Below are 22,371 nucleotides of genomic sequence, written 5' to 3'. Positions count from 1 at the left end.
CTGCCAGGTGTTGGAAAGCTGAGTAAGATAACAAGGCTACATGGAAGTAACAGTCAAGCCTTTATTCACTTACTGTGATAGGATAACATAGTATGAGCAGGAGGCTAACCTGGGGAAAGGCCAGCTCCCCCACTGGTCCATATTATGTTTCTCCATGGAGCAGTATTGCTGGTTGAGCCTTGGATGGGGAACCATCTCACTGGTGAGGAAGCCCTAGATAAAAGGCTTCTGCCATTTATGGTTCCAAGGGCTGAAGGGAGGGAGATGGGGAAGAGTGGAAAAGTCCTGAGTCCTGAGTCAGAGTGGAGAAAAGTACCTTTGAGGTCTTCTTCACCTCCCCCCAGTGAGGAGATCTCACCAGAGATGCCTAACCTCCCCCCAGTGAGGAGATCTCACCAGAGATGCCTGGGAAAGGCCCTGCCTCCAATATGGAGGCCTCCAGATGGAGGCACCTGGGCTTGGGAATGTGACTATGCACAAGAATATGACCAGCCAGAGGGTCCTGAGTCTTCAGCTGCAGTGCCCTGGTTGTGCACCAGGCCAGTTGTGGGGATGGCAGCGTCCCCCCTGAGGCCTGCCAGCCGAAGCCTTTGTAATCACCTATGTTTGGGTCTGAAGGATAACAACCAGGATTTGCCCTGGAGCTGGACTCCTCAAGGTGTTCTGGAGAGAGCCGTCCTGCTAGGAGATGGTGGCATGGTAGGTGTGTGGCTTCTATCTGCAGCTGAGACTCTGAGGGCAGTTCGGCAGCTCTCTAAGTACCCTCTGCTTGCCCTTTATCTTCTCCACTATTTCCTGCCACCCCAAGCCCTCTTGAAGACCCTTGAATTCTCAGGTTTTTCTTACTTCCTACATCATTGAGAAATTTGAGGCCTCGGGTTTCTCACCAATCCCTCCAACTGATTTTTCATGCCATTTTTTTCTGCATAGCTGATTCTTTCAGCTGTGTTCTATTTGCTATCTTTGCTTATGATTTTTGTGACATCACTTATCCTTTCTTTTTCTGTTGCCTCTAATGTTGCCCATCCTTTCATAAACATGCTAAGATCTCCATCTTGCATAAGACAAAAACAAGGAAATCTGGACATGCAAAAATCAAACACTGTCAATTCTTCAGTGCCCAAGAAGTCTTATTTCTTGTGATTTTAGGGACCCACTAAATAAGTCATAAATTCTTCTCCTGAATTTTCAACCAAACAAGAATCAAAGCGTAAGCATTGACAAGTAGAGATGAGATAGTTATATTGATTCCGGATGGACCTGACTGGGTGAGAAGGTATAGGGCTTCCTGCTTTTTTGGTGGTAGAATGAAAATTCCCTCAACTCTGTAGAAACAGGGGAAGGGGGAAGATCCCTTTAGGGCCCTTGCATTCTTTTTTTTTTTTTTTTTTTTAAAGATTTATTTATTTCTCTCCCCTTCTCCCTCACCACCCATTTGTCTGTTCTCTGTGTCTATTTGCTGTGTCTTCTTTGTACGCTTCTGTTGTTGTCAGCGACATGGGAATCTGTGTTTCTTTTTGTTGTTTCAGCTCTCCTTGTGTGAGGCACCATTCCTGGACAGGTTGAACTTTCTTTCGCACTGGGTGGCTCTCCTTATGGGGCGCACTCCTTGTGCGTGGGGCTCCCCTACACAGGACACCCCTGTATGGCAGGGCACTCTTTGCATGCATCAGCACTGTGCATGGGCCAGCTCCACATGGGTCAAGGAGGCCCTGGGTTTGAACCGCGGACCTCCCATGTGGTAGACGGATGCCCTAACCACTGGGCCAAGTCCACTTCCCCCTTGCATTCTATTACTGGCGGTGCTTCTTTGGAGACAGCCCTGTGGACTTACCACCTTCAAGAACTTTGCAACTTCTCCACTCTCTACTTCCCACAGCCCTATTATTTATATGCCATCACTCTACTGAAAATATACCCCCTAAGTTCAACAATGCCTGTATTAGTCAGCCAAAGGGGTGCTGATGCAAAGTACCAGAACTCTGAGGACTTTTATAAGGTGTATTTATGTGGGGTAGACGCTTACAGTCACAAGACCCTAAAGAGTCCAAGTCAACGTACCATAAGAGATACTTCCTCACCCAAAGTTATTAGCCATGTGCTGAAGCAAGATGGCGGGCAATGTCTGTGAGGGTTCAGCCTTCCTTCTTCCTCTTAAGGCTCCATGGTCCCAGCTTCTTCCAATATCAACTGTAGGCTGGGATGAGGCTCATCTCTCTCCCTGGGGCTTGTTTCTTTCTGGGCTCAGCATTTCTGGTCTCTTTACAAGGTCAGCTGTAGACTATCAGGCTCATCTCCCCGGGACCTCTGCCATGTCTAATGAGCTGTCTCCCTTTCTCTGTGTTCTTCTTCTCTGTGTGTCTACTTCTGTGTGAAAGTTTCTGTTTTATCAGACCACAAAGGGTGTGGGGACTTAGCCCTGCCACCATAATGGGGTGATAGACCTAAAGCCTAATCTTAACATAAGTTAATCAAAGACATCTCAGCTGAGTCTCATGCAACCAAAGGGTATCATGCCCAGAGGAACAGACCAGTTTACAAACATAATCAAATATCTTTTTTGAAATTCATAAATAGTATCAAACTGCTACAATGTCTCATTTTCCCTGCCATTTTCTGAACTATTTTCTTGGAAGGATTGGTGTCATTGCCTTGAAACTTATTTCTCAGAAAGCATACCTTGCATGAGACCTAACTGGCTGGCCCTTTGGTTTAAGCACCTGCTCAGCACTGGGCTCCTTTTCTGTTGGATCGCATATAGTGCTAGTGTGCCCTGGAGATTCCATCTTGGAATCCCACCCTCCTCACTCTCCTCATCCTTCCTTGGTCCCATCTATTCTAAAGCATTACTACCCCCTCCCCTAATACCTGAGTGCCTTCACAGAGCTGGGCCTTAGCTCTGACTTGGTCCCATCTGCCCACCCCTTCCAACTCCATGGCCATATAACACCTGAGGCTCAACATGTTTCTTCCATGCTGTTCCCTGCATGTTCCCACTTTGGACACTTCAGGCTCCAGGATCCAGCTGCTCAGAGGAACCAGAAGTCCTTTCCAATCCCCCTACACCCACTCAGGTCAGGTGCCACCAAGCACACTTCTAGAAAGGCAACCTAGCTGGGCTTCCTGGACACATCCTCTGTGTTCAGGACCTCCTCGTTTCTCTGAATTGCTGCATGAGCCCTCCTCTTACCCATGCGCCACAAAGAAGTCAAGTGGTCTTTTAAAAATGTAAATCTAAGGTTGGCATACACAGGCTTAAAACTCTAATGGTTTCCCTTTGCCTGGAGAGGATAGTGCATGGTCCTCTCTGAGGCTCCAACAGGCCCTGCCTGGCTTGCTCTGTCCACCTCTCCACGGCATGTCCCTCCACTCTCCCATACCTATTTCTCACTCAGTCAAGCTGCCCCTACATCCTTCCATACCTTTTGTGCCTCCTGCCCTTTACCCGTGCCATCCCCTCTACCTGAGATGCTCTTTCCCAGCATCTCAGGACCCTTCCTCCTTCAGCTCCTGAGACATAGAGCTGACGTTCCTCTGCAGAGAAGACTTCTCTGGTCACCCTGCTAAAGGGACCTCCTGGGTTCCCCTCAATCCCCTCGGCCTTTGATTTCCTTCTAGAAGGAATCACTGTTTATCATCTTTCTGGTTATTTGATTATTGATCACTACCTCTTTCACTAGAAAGCTAGTTCCATGGCAGATGGCACTAGCCTTGCTAACTCCTGAGCATCTCTGAGCCTGGCTTATGTTCAGTAAATGTCTAATAAATGTACTCATAGATACAAATAGGTACAAATGAATGAACAAATTAATGAGTGAATGAATGGCTTTCCTGTCTATTCCTTATCTACAAGTGGATTGGGTTTCTTTTTTTTTTTCTATCTTTTTTTTCCCCAAAGATACATAGATCACACAAAATGTTACATTAAAAAAATATTAGATAAGTCCAACAAATCAGAGAGTAGGTGTTGCAACTCTGCTGAGGCTCAGGGCCCAGCTGGAACATGGACAGGCCAGAGATTCAAGTCTCTGAGCATACACAAACCCCAGTGCCAATTACAGGTTCAGTAAAAGTGACAGAAAAAATATGTGTAGAGAGGTCACATCTGAGTCCAACTCCATCACAATCAGGAGCACAAATTCCAAAGTTAGGGCTGACTGGCAAGGCAATGAACTCCAGGATCATCTGCCATGACTGTAGGATCTGGGTGTCTCCATAGCTCTCAGGAGCACCACTACCTGGGGTTGTATCTACTTTGGCTATCTACGAGATCCTGCTGAGACGTGAGTAGGCGTGACCCCTCTGATGACCTCCAACTCATTTTGAAGTCTCTTACCCATATAAACTCATTTGTCTTTACCATTTCCCCTTTTTATTCAAGGTCTTTTTCTGGTTACATCACGAGTTGGTGATGGAGTAATCCCTTGGTGCCAGGGAGACTTATCCCTGGGAGTCATGTCCCATGCTGGCGGGAAGGTAATGCATTTATATGCTGAGTTTGGCTTAGAGAGTGGCCACATTGGAGCAACATGGAGGCTCTCAGGAGGTAACTCTTAGGCACCCTGCAGCTCAAAGCTGAGTTGAAATTTCAAGCACACAGGCTCATAAGTATAGTCATCGGTGTTAAGGGCCCATCATTGGATCATCCTTCTTCACTGGTCTTTGCTCTTGCTCTTGGGGGATTGTTGCTGTTCCATTGGGGGATGTGACAGAGCTCCCCAAGATGGGAACTCAGCACTCCCTCAGTTGTTGTGTGTAACTCTACCCACTATGACAATACCCAACGAATATCCAAACATATCTATGTACCCTATATGCATGCCCTGGGAGGGAGTTCTCCAGGGGATGCATATAGGGTATATGGATGGGGTTTCTATCAAGCACATCTGATCAAGTCATTCTTCTATACTCTTTAAAAAGCCTTATTGTCAACAGAGGGGTGATAACACCAGATAACCACAGGAGCCAGCTAGTAAATTTAAATCAGAGAAACAGGGTGCATCCGACCATTGGGGTGCAGACCCTGCTAAGGGGTAGTGCGGCCACTGCATCTTGGCCCACTGTCGTCTGGAGCAGTATGGAACCAGGCAGCCAGGTCCTCCAGTTTTCCTAAAGAAGTCAGGAATCTGGATTTTCTTGGGAAATCAGTGCTTTTATAATGATGGCACGTGGTTTCAGGATAAAGACCAAAGTTTGTTAATGGATGTTTCCCAGATGCCTACAATGGTACTAGGCCCAATAAATACATATTTTGAAGAAATGAATTAATGCATGCTTAGATAACCATTTACTAGGTGTGAGTCATCTTTCTTCAGCTTCTCATTCTGTAACTGAAACAGAATTGAGGCTGAGTCAAAATTGTTGCATGAGTATGAGATAAGCATATTTCAGAAATAGCAGAAATACGATGTTAAACAACAGCAAAAGGTCCTATTAATCGTAAGCCAGAATATAAAAAATATACGCACACAGATTTGTATGTTTGTCAGTGATCTGGGTCCATACATTTAAAAAATATTCTGTTCACCATCTCCTTTGTGCTCCCATTATCAACTGTTATTTATTCAATCAGTTATCAAAGGCAGTGTGATCGACTGGCTGACATAGTGGAGCAATCCAGAACGTTGAGCTATGTGTTTACTAATGAATATATGTTTCAAAATCACTCTTAAAACAAATTTATGTGTTTAGAGAAGCACCTTAACAGCTTTAATGCCTTAAAATATTAATTGTTAATAGTCCTTATTAAATGATTACTGTAAGGCAGGATAATAAATGTTTAACGGTTGATGCCTGAAATAGAGAAACTGTAAAACTTGCCTTCAAGAAACTGGCATTCAATTGGGGAAACAATAAAGCCATGGAAAGGAACATACATTTCCAAATTAAATTGTACCAATTGAATTTGTGAGCTCTGAGGGAGGCACATGCTTGTAAATAGAGTAAAACCTCTGTGGGAACTTAATTCGAAAACAAGCTTAATAGCTCACCATGAACATCTATGGGGATGTGCTCTCGTAACCCTCAGCACTCCGGCTTGCTCTCCTTCTCTGGAGGAAATGTTAGTTTGTCTACAGGCAATGACAGTGAACGCTGCAGCCTCCCCTTCCTTCCGATTCCAGCCGTTACCTCACGTGGAGACGAACGCACTCGAAATCCTTTTACTTGCCACCTATCCACATGCATTCTTATTTTAACTGCCATTTTTTATGAGCTATTATTTTTCTGGTTAAGACTCTTTGAAACACTTAAATTTGCCTGGTTTGAAATACTTTAATGATGTTAGCCAAGCATTAAATGGAGTCTGTGAGGTTTCTAAAATACAATTATTAACCTTCCAACAATTAAAGAGAATTTGCTTGGTGAAAAGAAGTCCCATCTGTGCTTAACTCAAGGAGAAGGCATCTCTGCTTCCTGTGAAGAAGGCACTTTATCAAGCTCGGCCCTCCTGCAGGGGCAGATGCCACTTCTCAGGGCCCCATCTGGCCAGCTGGGGTGACTTTTTTGGGCTCTGTCCTGAGGACAGTGAGACCCTGTTTAGCAGAGCCCAGACTGGACAGGACTCCTGGAGGGGGCTAGTCTGTGCTAAGCGCTCTTCGGGCTGACAGCTGCTAAAGCAGGAAATTCATTCGTGGAAGCAGGGGTCAGAATCAGTAAGCATAAGGGTAAAGCCTGATCCCTAACTCATGAAGCTGAAATCCTGAGAAGGGAAAAGACATGGGCTCTTGGAGCATTTAGAGCATATGACACATGCCACAACCCAATGAGTTGCCCTTTTCTAGGTTTCCAGCCTTATCAAGCTTAATCAGAGGGCACCAGGCAGATTGTCTATGTGTATAGAATAGATGTGCTTTGGAATTTTTTTGCATACTGTCTTAGTTTCTTAGCTGCTTAGAGTAAATACCATACAATGCTTTGATTAACAACAGGAATTTATTGACTCATGGTTTCAGGGACTAGAAGACTTGCTTTGTCCCGGGATCCGTATCTTCTGGCCGGCAGTTTTTGGGGTTCCTGACTTATGTGCAGATGGCAGCATCTTGTCCTTTCTCTTTTGGATTCCATTGACAGCCAACTTCTGGCTTCTCCTATGTGTCCAATTTCCTTTGCTTATAAGGACTTCAGCTGTATTCAGTTTAGCCCACCCACATTCAGATAATGCATGCCTTAACTAAGATTATCTTCAAAGTTCCTGTTCACAAATGGATTCACACCCATAGGACCAGGGGTTGCCACCTAAATGTGCCTTTAGTGGGGGATGTGCTTCAATCCCCAATGGACAACAAATCTGATTATATTTATAGGGTCAGGAATTATTTTAAATAAATGGTATCCCTGCATAAAATCTGCCAATCTGCTTTACTTTGCTAGGTTGCTGGAAGCATAAAATGGGTTGCTTTTAACCATGGGGATGTATTAGCTTACAAACTTAGAGTTCTGATACTGAGAAAAATATCCAAATCAAGGCATGATCAAGGCAATTCATTCTTCCTGAAGACCAGCTGCTGGTGATCCTTGACTCCTCGGCCACATGGCAGGGCACATGCAGGTGTCTGCTGGTTCCTTCTCCTCTGAGTTTCATTGCTTTCAGCTTCTTGCTTCTGTGGCTTTTTCCTCTCTCTATCTCTGTATTCATCTCCTCACTTCTAAAAGTCTCTAGTAAGTGGATTAAGACCCACTGTGGGACATGCCTTAGATAAAATCACCTCATTTAAAAGGTCCTACCTACGAATGGGTTTATACCCACGAGAACATGCTTTCCTGGAGTATATACAGTTCCAAACCACCACACCATCCATATGCCTTTTGGAAGTCTGTTACCACAACTTACTATGTAGATGCAAGAAAGAGTCACAGTGGCTGTTTACAGTATGCCAGGTATATAGAAGACCCATTTACACATCATCCTGAACCCTCCATGCAACCTTCCAACGAGAGCATATCCTTGTTGTTCAGATGAGTACATGGTGTCTCAGAGAGAGGATAAACCTGAATCAGTCTCACACAGCTGATGTGTAGCAGAGTGAGGATTTGAAAAGAGAGCCAACTGCATCGGTTGTGTGGTTGTGTTTTCCCCCCTTCCTCAGACTCTCCTCTGGCCACCTTTATTTACACGGGTTGCCACTGCAGAGGAATATGGGGAATTTGGAAAAGGTTCACAGAGCCTTTTATTGATTATTGAAGGCTTCTAAGCCTTGAACTGGGTTACTAATACTGAAGCAGAAGACCCTATGGAGTAGTTCAATACGGCCCATTATTGTGTACAAATGTTTGGTAAATGGCTCAGAATCAACTTTTTTTTTTTTTTTAGTGTTATTTGAAAAAAGTATAGTAGTCTGTCCTGGTCATCAAGCACTGAGTGTCTGGAAGCTCAGTAGCCACAGAATCCCTTTCCAGTTTTGTGATGAAAGTTCTGTTCTTGCCAGAAATCATTTATAAAATTTAGAGTTTATACTTGTACATTTTCAAAATAGAATGTATGAATGAGCCCGTGTTGTTTGCTGCTGACTCCCTCCCCGACCTCGACATGTGGAGGCAAAGGAGCCAACCTGTGTTCACTGAGTCATGAGGAAATATGCATAAAACAACAGTGAAAAAGAAATTCACACAATGATGTTGTGATAGATTGAATCTCTCTGTTGGTATTCCACGCAGCCTTGCTTCTGATCCAGGAACACCCTTCACAGCAAATGAACTGTGGGAATGGGCATGCACTTGTGGAATTCACTGTTCTTACCATGTTCCTGAAGGAGCCGGGTTGATAGAACAGTGGAATGGCCTTTTGAAGAGTCAATTATGGTGTGAAGGAGGTGGTAATACCTTGCAGGTTTGGGGAAACGTTCTCCAGGAGGCCATAATACTCTAAATCAGCATCCACTCTATGGTGCTGTTTGCCCCATAGCCAGGCCCAGTAATCAAGGGGTGGAAATGGAAATGACAGCACTTACTTTTACCCCCAGTGACCCACTAAAAATTGTGCTTCCTCTTCCCATGGCCTTGTGCTATGCTGCTCTTTGGGTTTCAGTACCACAAGGAGGAGGCTTCCAACTAGAGGCACAGTAGTGATTCCATTGAACTGGAGGTTAGAGTGTCACCTGGCCACTTTGGGGTCTCCATGCCTCTGAATCAACATGCAAAGAAGGGTGTCACTGTACTAGCTGGGGTGGTTGATCCTGATTATCAAGGTGGAATTGGACTGCTACTACACAATGAAGGGAAAGAAGAGTTTGCCTGGAATACAGGAGATCCTTTGGGGCATCTCTTAGTATTACTATGTCCTGTGGAAAACTGCAACAACCCAATCCAGGCAAGATTACTAATGGCCCAGATGTTTTAGGAATGAAGGTTTGAGTCATCCCACCAGGCAAAAAATCATGGCCCACTGAGGTGCTTGTTGAGTGTAAAGGAACATATATGGTTAGCGGAAGAAGGTATATTAGTCTGCCAAAGGGCTGCTGAAGCAAAGTACCAGAAAGCTGTTGGCTTTTATACAAGGGTATTCATATGGGTTAAAGGCTTATAATTACAAGGTCGTATGAAGTCCAGCTCAAGGCACCATTAAATGTTGCCATGTGTTAAAGCAAGGTGGTCACTGATCTCTGGCTGGTCCCTGCCTTCCCCTCTGGGCTTCCTCCTCTTCTTGAGGCTCTGTGGGTCCAGCCTTTTGAGGCTTCCGGCTCAAGTACCCCTTAGTCCCTGCTCCCTGGCATAGGGCTTGTTTCTTTCTGGGCCTCCTTTATCAGTCTCAGTTGTTTTGCTTTCTTTCCAATCTCAGCTGTAAGCTATAAGGCAAAATGTCTCATCTCTCCCCGGGCTTCAGCTGTTTGAGCCTTCTCCTTTTTGTCATATGGCAGGATCAAAAATGACAGCGCTCTCTTCCTGTGTGTCGGTCTCATTTGTCTTCTTGAGTGAGTGTCCTTTTCTATCAGACCCAGCAAGGGGGTGGGGACTCAACTTGAGTCACGCCCTCTGGCAGAGTCAAATCTAAAAACCTTAATCCTACCATAATTTAATCAAAGACATCTCAGCTGAATTTAATGTAATCAAAGGATAGCAAACCAAGAGGAATAGATTAGTTTATAACCATAAACTTTTTCTTTTTGGGATTCATAAAATAATCTCAAACTGCTACATAGACAAATATCTTTAAGAGCTTTGAAATCAAATTAATATTTCAATATATTAAGTGGGGAATACAGCTATGGACTAAAGTAGACATTATTATTCTAGCAATGGAAGAACTTGTATCACTGAGATAAAGGCAGTGGCCACCAGAGGTTCTGAGGGGAGGGAGAGGGAAAATTAGGTGTAACATAGGGGCATTTTTTGGACATTAGAATTGTCCTGCCTGACATTGCAATGATGGATACAGACCATTATACATTTTGTCAAAACCTATGAAATTGTGCAGGCAAAGTATAAACTATAATGTAAGGTATAGTCCATGGTTCGTAGCAATGCTTCAATATATGTTCATCAATTATAACAAATGTCCCACACTAATGAAAGATATTGTTAATTGGGGAAAGTGTGGGAGGGGGAGGGGGAGTATATAGGAATCCCCTATATTTTTGATAGAACATTTATATAATTAAATCTTCTTTAAAGGTAAAAAAAATTAAAAATATTCTAAATATTGATTTAGGATTCCTCGGGTTACATTATTTTTAAAAGAAGTGTATCTCTAAATTTGAAAGTATAATCAGGAAAAAAACAGAAAAGACTAAATAGTTCAGACATCAATATCCATGAAATTATTTGTCATTGAGCCTAGAAATGTGTGATTTGGGGAAATCTTTCAAGCAGAAAGGAAAGGCTAGTGGATGGAGACTTTGTGCTGTGAATGGAGTGAGCTAGTAGAATGGACACCTTTGTTAGTTTGAGCTATGACATTTAGACTAAGGTTCAATTCATGATGTTCCTGTGGACATAAAGAAATGGAGACTTCTCGGCGAGAGCTTGTGCTTGTAGGGCAAATGCAGTGTACTTGTGGTAATATTATGGGGAACATGACTTGAAAAGGCAACGTACCTCCCCATGGTATAAGCCTTTCCTACTTTGCCTTCTCATGGAGCTTCCTCAGTATTAGGCAAATCCAAGTAAAGGACACATTTTCAGTAGGTAATATTCTTCTCGATGGAGGGAGGAACCAAATATTTTGGAATCATGTTTCCAGTTATTCAGCAATAGCTTCTTCATGCTGAGTGGCTCATCAATGGCTCATCAAGTGAAGAACTCAGGGATCCAAGGCACACATCGCCATGGAAATGATCACTAAGGAGATGCTTGTTTTCTCCCACCCCTGAACCCCCATCCACCACACAGCCAGTGTGGGTCACCAGTGGCAGTTGAAACCTAAGCTCCTTGTTTGCTACTTCCTGTCCTGCCCATCTCTTCTGTGTTGACACTGGATTCTTTCCATCCTGGGCCATTCTTGGGGTTTTCTCTAAGGCTGTTCCCAGCTTCTAGAATGCTGTTCTTGATTTGGGCACGCCTTCCCAACCTCACAGCTTGGCCTCAGCGCAGTTCTTTCTCTGATGGCCTCGTTTCTTATTTTCTACTCGCTGTCCCTTCATTGCCCTCACCATTGGAATTCCATGTTTGTCTTGATTGTGTCCTCATGCTAGCCTGGAGGGCAGGGGTTGTGTCTATTAGCACAGGACAGGGTCTCCAGTGCCCAGCACAGCCTCCACCCCATAGGAGGTGGCCTGGCAATGTCTGAGGATGATGGTGTTCCCTGGCCACCATGGAAGACTCCATCTCTAGCAAGGGCTCCTCTACCATGTGTTTGCCCCCAGATCCTCTGAAATAGGCATGGGCCTGAATCTGTTATCCAAACTGCAGAGGTAATTCCTTCACCAGTTAAGCAAATGTGTCTTCATATAAATTTATATAGAGAGACAGTAATTTTAAATAAGCAGTGATATGTTTTGATGATCACCAACCAAATGCTAGGCATTTTGACATGCTTTGCCTTTAATTATCATAATAATACTGCATGTTGAGTATTGTTATTGCCATTCTAAGAAGGAGGAACTTGCCAGTATGTGATATTAAATACGTTCATATTTAAGTTCATATAGCCAGTAGATGGAAGTATTGAGCCATATATACATACGCCTTAATACTTTATGTATGTATATACACACAAATGTGTAAACATCTATGATTGATCTCTATCATCTGTTCTCATTTTTCATTTATCTACCTGCCTATCATCTATATCTCTATCATCTATCTCGGAGATCTATCAGTATCTATCACCTACCATTCACTCTATATTTATCATCTATCTGTCATCATCATCAATCTTACTGATCATCTAATCTACTTTTAGTAGAAACCCCAGGGAAATGACTTTGGCATACCAATGAATTTTAAGCCACATTTGTATTTAATTTAATTTTAGTTGAATTGTCCACTCTTAATAGATACCTCTATGAAAGTACATTTACTTGGGAAGCCTCAGGAGCACGTTTTAAGGGAACTGTGACAATGGAAATGATCCTTATATGCTTGATAAGAGAGAGTCTAAAATCCAGGAATGTATAAGGTAATGGTTTTAAGAATGATTGACACCAAGAAAATAGGGAACAGAAAACCTCTAGCTAACTGTGTGCTATGCCTAGAGATTGTTTCCACTAACTCATTTTTCTTTTTCTAGAATAGGGTGTCATTTTTTAAAAATCAGCATGGCTCTAGTTTTGCTCTTCAAATTCTGATCACCTTTATGCTTAATATATTCATGTTTGGTCATTCATTATTATTATTGTTATGTGAAAATCTAATATTAATATAAATTATTCAAAGGAACATCAGGAGTAAAAGGTGATATAGTAATAATAGATACCACTTATTGGGATCCACTATGTACTGGTCTCTTTATTCCCATCGCTTTGCAAACTAGGTCTTTGGTGGCCCAAACGGTCATATGGGAAGATGGAGCTTTTCAGATGTTAATGCTCCCGCCCAGCGCTTCAAGCAGGGGTGGGCAGAGCATCCGTCCACATGGGCTCCATGCACAGTCATTTGCCCATCTGCCTTTGGCGAATAGCTCATAAGATGACCTTTGATTACCAAAAAAAAAAAAACAAAACTGAATTTGATTCTACTAAGAGTTTTGTGAAGTTGGAAAATCACAATTTCTTCCTGTCTTTGATATCCAGTCTCATCAATTTAGGGAAGTATTTCTGTATCAAGAACTGATCAAGGTCTGGTTAGTCATCAGATGTGCACAGTTGCACATGGGTCACCTCCATGTTGATACCTTAGGCACTGAAGTAGAATAAACATAGTAGAATGTAAGGCTCCATTTGGATGCTGGGTATGGAGTTTTATGTGGTCAAAATATTAAAACTTGATGTTTTAGTTTCTCATTACTCAGGTTTCTATACATTGTGGGTCTCTTCTTGGCTGTCCCATGTACATGGTGGCAATTATGTAAGTAAAGGTGTAAAATAAAAATTTTTATATTATGAAAGAGAATTCTTCTTTGTGACATGTTTTATAGAACACTCTGTAATACAGAAGTCAATATGTTGTACAAACATGAGAAGAAGCAACTTTTCCATGTATATGTTTATGCTCCCATATACTCATGCCATTTTAATGCTGAGTTACTTAGCAGCATGCCTATTCACTATAGTTACAAAAATAATGTCTAAAAGCCCCTCAGATCTCTCCTTCACATACTCACATCCAAGAGGATGAGAGGAGATGCCTGGTTTGTGCCTTGTTCAATTCCCTCAGGAGTGATAGATACTAGTTGGCAAGGAATTGCATTTTAACAAGAGACAGAGCTTAAATAATGGAAGGAAAACAATATGCATTTTATTATCCTTCCTAGTGAGACTCAAATGTTCCCCCACCTCCAAATTTATATCAGTAAATGCAAGAGGTATATGAGTGTGGATTTAATAGTTATTCTTGGCTTATATTTTACTGTCTTTGAAAAAGGAACAGGGTGCTGGCTGAGTTTCAAGAGGCTCTGCTTTCCAAGAAATGGAGCTTTCCAGTTTATCCGCAGGTCATGCAGTCAGGGACCCATGGTTGTCTTGCAGTATTTCACTGCAGGACACTAGGAGGGACTTCCCAACGGTGATGTGCTCCCCGAGAGACATGCAAGAATACATAGTGAATTAGAGAACAGTGTACGCTTGACACTAAACACAAGCCTCCTCTGGCTTTCTCAGGAAGGAAAAACGAATTTGAGCACTTCCAGCAAAACCCACATGGTCACCATTTTGTAAAATTATGGTACAGGATTTGGTTTGGAGTGATAATGGAGGTTTCTCTGTGGAAAGAGGAAGCTATGATCCAAACTGCTTACCATCACTCAGTATTTTCCTTATCGGAGAAATTGAGATGGGAGATGGCTCAGTGTATTGGATCCTGGACTGGACCTAGAAAGAGTAGGGTTTGTGGGTATTTGGAGCTGTGTACTTTACTCCTTGTTGCCCAGAGGCTCTAGTAGCTGCCATTTGTAACAGCATCCCGACAATAATTTTGTATAATAAGACCTTGAATTGTTGACTCCTTTCTCCTCACTTTTTCTTCTTTCTGACTCATTCCTGATTTCTCTTGTGTTTACAGCCTAAAGTTTCATCCAGGCATTTTTCTTCTCCTTTGGTTAGTTTTGAAACCCCCCTCAACTCATTCCTGGGTCACCCTCCTCAGTCTCGATGCAGTGTGGTGAGCCCCTGAGCAAGAACTGGCTGGTTTGATTCTAAAGCCATGTCCACAAATCCAAATCCCTATTCCTAAATATCATTAGAATAACTGATTGTTCTCTTTGCATGCTATTTTTTTTTCAGTGTAGTGTCATGATAGTTGTTTAGACTCTGGGGCCAGACTTCACAGATTTAGGGCATGGCTCCTCCACTGCCAGTTGTGTGAGCTTGGGCAAGGTACCAAATCTCTGGACTTTAGCTTTCACATCTATGAAATGGAGAGAGAACCTCCCTGGTTTTTGTGAGTTTAATGACTGTGTGTGAGATGCACTGAGCACAGAACCTGCTACAAAAGAAAACACATCCTTCAAACATTAGCTGTTCTCATATAGACCCAATCTTGAGATATAAGAAACTTGACGTATCTTTTTTCTTTTGTAGTTCTTTGTTTTCCTGCTCAAGACTTCCTAAATCCTAGAGATTTTACCATGTGGTTTCCATGTTATTATCCCCAAGTTATTGGCAAAGTAGGTAGTTGTGATGGCGTTTGATCAATCATGGTGTGCTCAGCCTCATACGTTGGGGATAGGCTCTGATAAATGCCACTTGTAGTGCCACATGTCTTCTTTCTTTGTATTTCCCATTTTAAGTTGGGCTTTTATTGTTGCAGAGGATGACTTTTTTGTGATTGTTTTCAGTATAATGATCATACTGTAGTCTGGTTGTATGAACTTGGACACACAACATATTCTGAAACAATATGGTTTTTTCTTTAGAATTAGACATATAGGTGAATATTTTCTTTAGCAAGCAAAGTTATCTATCTTTGTTTTTAGGGTCTGTTTTAATAAGTAGTCCTATTTTACAAATTCGTAGTCAATAAAGATTCAAAATTTCCCCCAATTGCTTTTTTGTTCCCAAAACACAAGTCACAGGTATGTAGCTTACTATTTTGGGGAGCATCTCTCTAGGATGTTAAAGCACATCATCACAGTAAATATATCTAACTTCTAACTCTTAGATTTGAATGCAATGTAAGGGTTCCTTTTTTAAATACCCATTTGAGGTTAAAGCATTAGTGATATAAGGCTATTTTTGACCATTTGTAAGTTTAAATCAGGACTTATCATATTCCCTGTATATTACTTGACATGCTTAAATGACTTGAGAGCAATATAATGGGCTTAAGATAAAAGCAGAGTAAGTATACAATTTAGAATATCTGTGATATTTAAAAATGCAAAGTTGAATTAAATTGACACATTTTGTGAAACACAGGATATATATCTATAAACCGGTAGGAAATTGGCAATGGTCATTCTGAACAGAATAGCTAGTCAGTGCCAACTCTTAAGGTGAGCCTGTTGTGTGTTTCACTCTTAGTATTAATAGCTCATCTGGCAGCCAAACATCCATTTTGTTGTCCTGTCAATAACATGTTTATTGGTACAACCCAATTGAGTCTGACAAAGTACAAGGTTATTCCTGTGGTTATCCTAACTGCACTGTAACAGTCAGTTGTGGACTGAATGGAAAGCTCGTAGAAATAAAGAAAAGGATATGTGGTGGTTTGGAACTGTATGTACTCCAGAGAAACATCTTAAGTTTAATCCATTCCTGTGAGGGTGAACCCATTCTAGGTGGGACCTTTTGGTGAGGTTATTTCAGTCAAAGCTTAAGAATCAGGATGGTTCTAAATCCTGTTACTAGAGTTCCTTATGAGCACAATGAAATTCAGACAGCTGGAGAGAAAGCCATGGGGAGCAAAAAGCTGAAGGTTGATGAACCCGGAAGAGAAGGGAGAGGTCAGGAGAGGCTGCTGAGTGTACTGCCAGGTGACAGAGGAGCCTGGACCAAGGGCCACCTGCAGCCACCCCAGCGCCCCAGTCTTTGGGAAGAAAGCCTCACTGTGATGATGCCTTGATTTGGACTTCTCCTAGCCTCCAAATCATGACCTAACCGGGTCCGATGGGTTTTTTTAAGTCAGTCTGTTTCATGATAATTTTTTGAGCAGCCAAGGAAACTAAAACGGGGTAAGACTCAAACCTGATTACTCGAGTTTTTAAAAGTAAATATTAGGGCACATCTGTGTCTGAAAAATGTGTCATGAACTAATGGGGCCAAACCTCATTACTCTTCAACACAAAGTTATGAAGGCAATGCGTTAAAATGCTATTTATAAGGTTCAATTGACAATCTATACAAATGAGAAATTCCTAATGAACTTGGTGATTGGCTTTGCCATGACCTTGCCAAGCCTCTTCCCTATTTTCAAGCTCATCAGATAAAGAGAAACCTGTGATGCAGGGGCTCCATCTCAATCCTCTTCCCTCCCCTAAATGGACTCCCCACTAACACAGAAATAGGAAAATAAGGGCTCACCCTGGGTTAAGAGTCACCATTTTAATAGAACTGTTGAAATGAACTCAGGGTACTAACCTTCCAAAAATGCAGTTTGTTTAAGTTTCAACAAATAGAAAACATTTTAAAAGTCCTTAGTAAAATCACATAAATAATGTCAAAATCATACATGTAAAATAATCAAAGAATTTTGATGCCTTATACACAGACCTGGTAGCAGACTCATACGTACGTTCAGAATCTCATTCCATCTTTTTAAATTTTATTTTCTTGCTCTCTTACATGAAACTATGGAAAGAAAGTCCTATACATGGTTCTAAAAAGGAATGTATTCATTTTACAAATCTGTGCTGCAAATTTTTGATTGCATTAATAATATGTTAGCTTGAGTCCTGAATTTTACTTGAATTTTACTTCAGGGTGCACAAGTCTAGAATCGCATGGGCAATTTCCCATAATTTACAACTTGCGTACAATAATGAATTGCTCAGTAGCACTGATTAAGTTGCTCACAGGGACTCCCATTCACCCTATTAAAATCAAGTGTTATCTCAAGAGAACCAGCTTTCCTGGGGGGAAACAAAATATCTGAGCAGGTAAGACAAAAAACAAGTGATAGAATATGGATTCTGAGATGTTTCTTCTTTCCTACTGTCTTCAGAGCCAAACTTCGTGTCATCTTACGACATCGGGAATTTCACCTACTTCTTTTTCCGAGAAAACGCGGTGGAGCATGACTGTGGGAAAACGGCCTTCTCTCGAGCTGCGCGGGTCTGCAAGAACGACATCGGAGGCAGGTTCCTGCTGGAGGACACTTGGACCACTTTCATGAAGGCCCGCCTCAACTGCTCCCGCCCCGGCGAAATCCCCTTCTACTATAACGAACTGCAGAGCACGTTCTTCCTGCCTGAGCTAGACTTGATCTATGGAATCTTTACCACCAATGTGTACGTAACTTGAAATAATTTCTTTCCCTGCTGCGTTAGTCATTCTGAAAGAGTCTTTTGTTCTTTGACCTTTGAGGTTTTAAAGTTGCTTTAGAGCAAATCTTTCTTATTTTCCTGGGCTAAGAGTCAAAAATCAAATAGTACTTTTATTCTATGAATTAAATGTTACCCAAAGACCTTTGATTGCTGAGGTTGGTCTTAGGAAAGTAGAGCCAAGCAAACAAGATTTGAGCTATCTTCAGGTTATAATTATATCAAATGATTCTTATAAATTGTTCCTTCCTGATTTGCCAGTGTGTTCTGGGCACTTTGTGAAATGTCGGCAAGTATTAGATGCTTTTTTTTTTCTCTATATGCAAGTCTTGCATTTGTGTGTGATGAAAAGAGCATTGTCGGGTACGTCTGACCTTTGAGATAATGTAACTCTTGCCTCAACTCTTGCTCATGTAAGAAATGCTCTGTGTGGGCCTTTATTCTCTCACTTATTAGAGAAGTTGAAGGTTTACAGAAAAATCATGCATAAATTATAGAGTTCCCATATACCCACAGTTATATCTTAAACACATTTTCTAGAAGAGGGCCATCTTGAGCATTGATTTCTATCATGACATTTATACTTTTAAAATATTCTTGAAAAAAAAATTACATAGACTTTGTTTTTTCCTTTTGGGGAGCTCCTCCTCTTTTTTAAAACTGACAAAATTTGGACTGATCTGTCAAGCCTATGAAGTTTCCTGATCTCTCGTTTACTCTCAGTCAGGCTGAGTATAGCATGAGCACAACCCCACAGTGACTTTCCTTCCTGAGCTGGTGTGCCGAGATGCATCCCACCCCCCACCCCAGCAATGAGAAAATGTCTTGAGCCTGAGCGTGCTTTCCTTGGCATTGGCATTGCCACTGATGATTCTCTGTGGCTTCCTACATGACGTGTTCTGGTTTAAGTTCCTTTTGAAAGGTCTGATCTGGTGGTCTAACAGATTGGACAAAAGCCAAGTATTTGTATCTAGAGTAAAGGCTCCAAATCTGGATGGATTGTAAGTTCTGGATTGTCCAGGATTGTCACTGGTCCAGTGTTGATGACAGTCCTGTGGCTTGGGAGCCACTCAACCACAGCTCAGCCACCATGGTGGGTCACCATTATGGGTTGAAGTACATTCCCCAAAAAAGACGTGTTCAGTCCTAAACCCAGTCTTGTGAATGGGACCTTATTTGGAAATAGGGTCCTTGTGATTAGAGAAGATGAGCCCATGGGGCTAGGGTGAGTCCCAGCCCTACAGGATTGGCATCCTAATAAAAACGGGACAGACATTACTACAGGGGAGGAGGCCAAGTGACTACCACAACACATGTTGAAGCCCAAGAATTGCCAGGAACCCACCAGAAGCTTGCAGAAGGCAGGGAAGGAGTCTCCCTACACATTTCAGACTCCTGGGATTATGCATTTCTGTCGTTTGAAGCAACCCCATTTGTGGGGCTTTGTTAGAGCAGCCCGAGGAAACTAAGAGAGTCTCCCTCTGATGTCTGCCCTGCTTCCTAAGTATTTTTAATTTACTACTTCATCTCTTCAGCATCAGGATCCTGCCTATGAATTGCATTTCTAAAGAGTCATTTTATCTGCAACTTACTGCCCTGTTTTACCCTTTCCTGTCTGCTCTTCCCACTGCTGAATTTATGTGTTAACTTCCCATTGATAATAAGATTTACTCTATAAAGAGTCTTCTTCCTGACAAGAAGTTAGAAAAATGAGGCTGCAATGGATGGCAACCCTCCCTGCACCCCATCTGACCGTGTCTTCTTTATTGTTGCACATCTGGTTTTTCAACCCTAGAACTTATTTTACCTTCTTGATAAGTTTCCCTAAAAAAAAAAAAATCAATGTACAGTTTCTGAAGTTGATTTGCTCTCTAAAATCTTGTTTAAGAAAAAATGTGAGCTGTACAAGATAAATGTTCAGTGGCTCAGGTGACATCAATTTAGCACACTGTGGGAGCTTGACTCACTTACCGATTCATTGCTCTGGCTGTGGGAAAAATAGAACAACTTCAAAAGTTTTATTAGAAGCATGTCTGAGCCACACCAAGATGGTGAATGGTCAGTGTAGATAGTTGGAAAAATCTCATCAATCTGCTCCAGTTCTACAACGGGTCCATACCATTAAGGGTGATCCATGAGTCAGCCATGAGCTTATCCAGTCAGCAGTTGACCACAGTCCTGACAAAACTGGCTTCAAACTGATGATTATAAAATACCTTGACTGAGCTTTTGGAGGTCTTGGGTCAGACTTCAGGATTCCTCCTGAACATTCATCTGGACTTTGTGCTGGGTGGAGGGGGGTAAAGGTACCTGTGCTGACTCTTCCTGTACCCACAGCTTATTCTGGTTTGGTCACCCACTGGGCAGGAAATGGCATATGACCGTGGTGGAGTCCCTGAAGGCGTTGCCCTTCTTCCCTGGATATTTAAAGGTGGTAGCTCTCAGAGGGTAAGGTTGTAGTGGGGAAAGAGTGACAGCTTTGTTTGCTCTTCCTTCCTAAAGAGATAAAGAACTTAGGAGGGACTTTTCTACTTATTTATTGGTTACTCAGGTAGGTTTAAGCAAAAGGCTCAGTCCCTCACCACTCCTGGCACCACTCGTCCCCATCTGGCTCTAAACAATTTGAGAAATAAAACAGCATTAAAATGAATGTAACCATATGGCTGTGATTACTGATAGAGGCCAGATTGGGGCACAAGTTCTAGGTCTCAATATGGACATTGATATTGACCCAACATTGCAGACATATACACAAGGTCCTGATAGTCTAGGCTGGGCAGGCTTCATCTGCCTGCCTGACAGAGACCATGGAGCAGAAGGCATATATGTCCTCCCAGTAGGTAAGACTATCCCCGTAGAGGGGGAGGGGCGGAGTGGTGCTCTTCACACCTCCAGGAACACTGTAAGCAAGTGGCAGAGGGTGGACGGGGCTACATCCATGATGAGGTGCTCTCCAGGGGTTGGGAAGAGGTGTTCCCCTAAATTGTGTGAGTGATGCTCAGACTGGCAGCCACTGGGGTGTCCAGGGGAGACCCTGAGCTGACAGTGAGATGGAAACCAGCTTTGTTTACAGCTGGTGAACAAAGGGAAGGGAGAAAATGTGGTGCAAACAGGAAGAGCATCAGGTTCTTCCTTTCTGGGACACGGTGTGGCCATGTGGTCAAGGCTTGGTCTCTGGGGCCACGTACCTGGGCACAGATCCTGCTTCTTTTCCCCTCAGCCTGAGACTTTAGCTAAATTACCTCCCTGGGCCTCTGTTTGCTTATCTGTGAAGTCAGGTGGGTGTCAGGATCTGGATTGTGAGAAGTAAGATCATCTCCATCATGTGCTATGCAGAGGGCAGAGGATGATGTCTTATCAAGGATGGCTATTTACAATCATACCTTTGACTGTCTCTGTGCCTCTCCCAAGGCCAGCCGCATCCTCCTGCCACATGTGGTCATTCTCTCTCTAGCACAGTTGTTTTCCATGTTAAAGTCCACTTGGATGTTGGAAGCCTAATTTCTCCTTGCACTTGTTTCTTGACTTTCCTGTTCTTCCTTTCCAAGGGTAATGAAAAGAAGAGTAGAAATGGCCATGCCCTGTGCACTGCCACTGGAGATACACTGCCTGCTGGACCTGTCTGGGGAAACCCACCATCCTGCTCTCACCACCTTGACCTTTCCATGGGGGTGATTTTCAGCACTGTCCACTTCGCACTGAGCTCTCACAGAAAGTCTAAAAGCTAGGTCTTCGGAGCCTGCCTGGCAGCTCCTCTGGGTGGCTTTGGGCAAGTGTCTTGACCTCCCTGTGTGTCATCTCCTCTGTGAGTTCCCTGGCCTTAGGAAGACTAAATGAATTGGAATTTGAACAGCCTTTAGAATAGTGTCTAGCACGTATTAAGTGTTTGTCCAATAAAAGAAAGGTAAGGTGGGTCTTTTCTATGATGGAGTATCTGTTCTTTTTCCTTTAATGCAGGAAAATAGTGGTTAAGAAGTGGGCATAATATTGGCTCAGAGCATTAATATGAAAACATAAGACCTCCCTCCCCATTTTCTGCTTTAGAATTACAGCTGAGTACAAAATGCAGATTAACTCAACAAAAAATCTTTTCCTTTTTCCACGCTTAGCAAAGGGCAGTCAACTCCTGAGGACCTCTCACATCCTCTCCTGTCAGCAGGGTGTGAATTCTGATCCAGTGCTTCAAGATTTCAGATGGCAGTGCTGAGCCCACTCTTTCTCTCTGAACTTTTGAATTTGAAACAATTCTTCAATTAAAAAAAAACAACTATTATTATATATTAAGGGTCTCTGGCAGGGACTTTTTTTTCATTATGATCATATTTATTTCCTCTTATAGTATCATATTCCCATACTAAAAA

The 22,371-nt window shown here is 42.5% G+C and overlaps 1 protein-coding gene across 2 annotated transcripts in view; it reads left to right on the top strand.

The window, feature by feature from the left end:
* The window catches only part of SEMA5A (semaphorin 5A), a 539,903-nt gene that overhangs the window by 339,606 nt on the left and 177,926 nt on the right, over window positions 1-22,371 (top strand). For both annotated transcript variants that reach the window (XM_058306809.2, XM_058306819.1), the window contains one exon: window positions 17,692-17,977. In XM_058306809.2, coding sequence (XP_058162792.1) covers window positions 17,692-17,977 — 286 coding nt within the window. The remainder of the gene's footprint in view (window positions 1-17,691; window positions 17,978-22,371) is intronic.

This window comes from Dasypus novemcinctus, chromosome 2 (genome assembly GCF_030445035.2).
Source record: "Dasypus novemcinctus isolate mDasNov1 chromosome 2, mDasNov1.1.hap2, whole genome shotgun sequence".
Taxonomy (NCBI): domain Eukaryota; kingdom Metazoa; phylum Chordata; class Mammalia; order Cingulata; family Dasypodidae; genus Dasypus; species Dasypus novemcinctus.
This window is presented reverse-complemented; position numbering and strand designations above follow the sequence as displayed.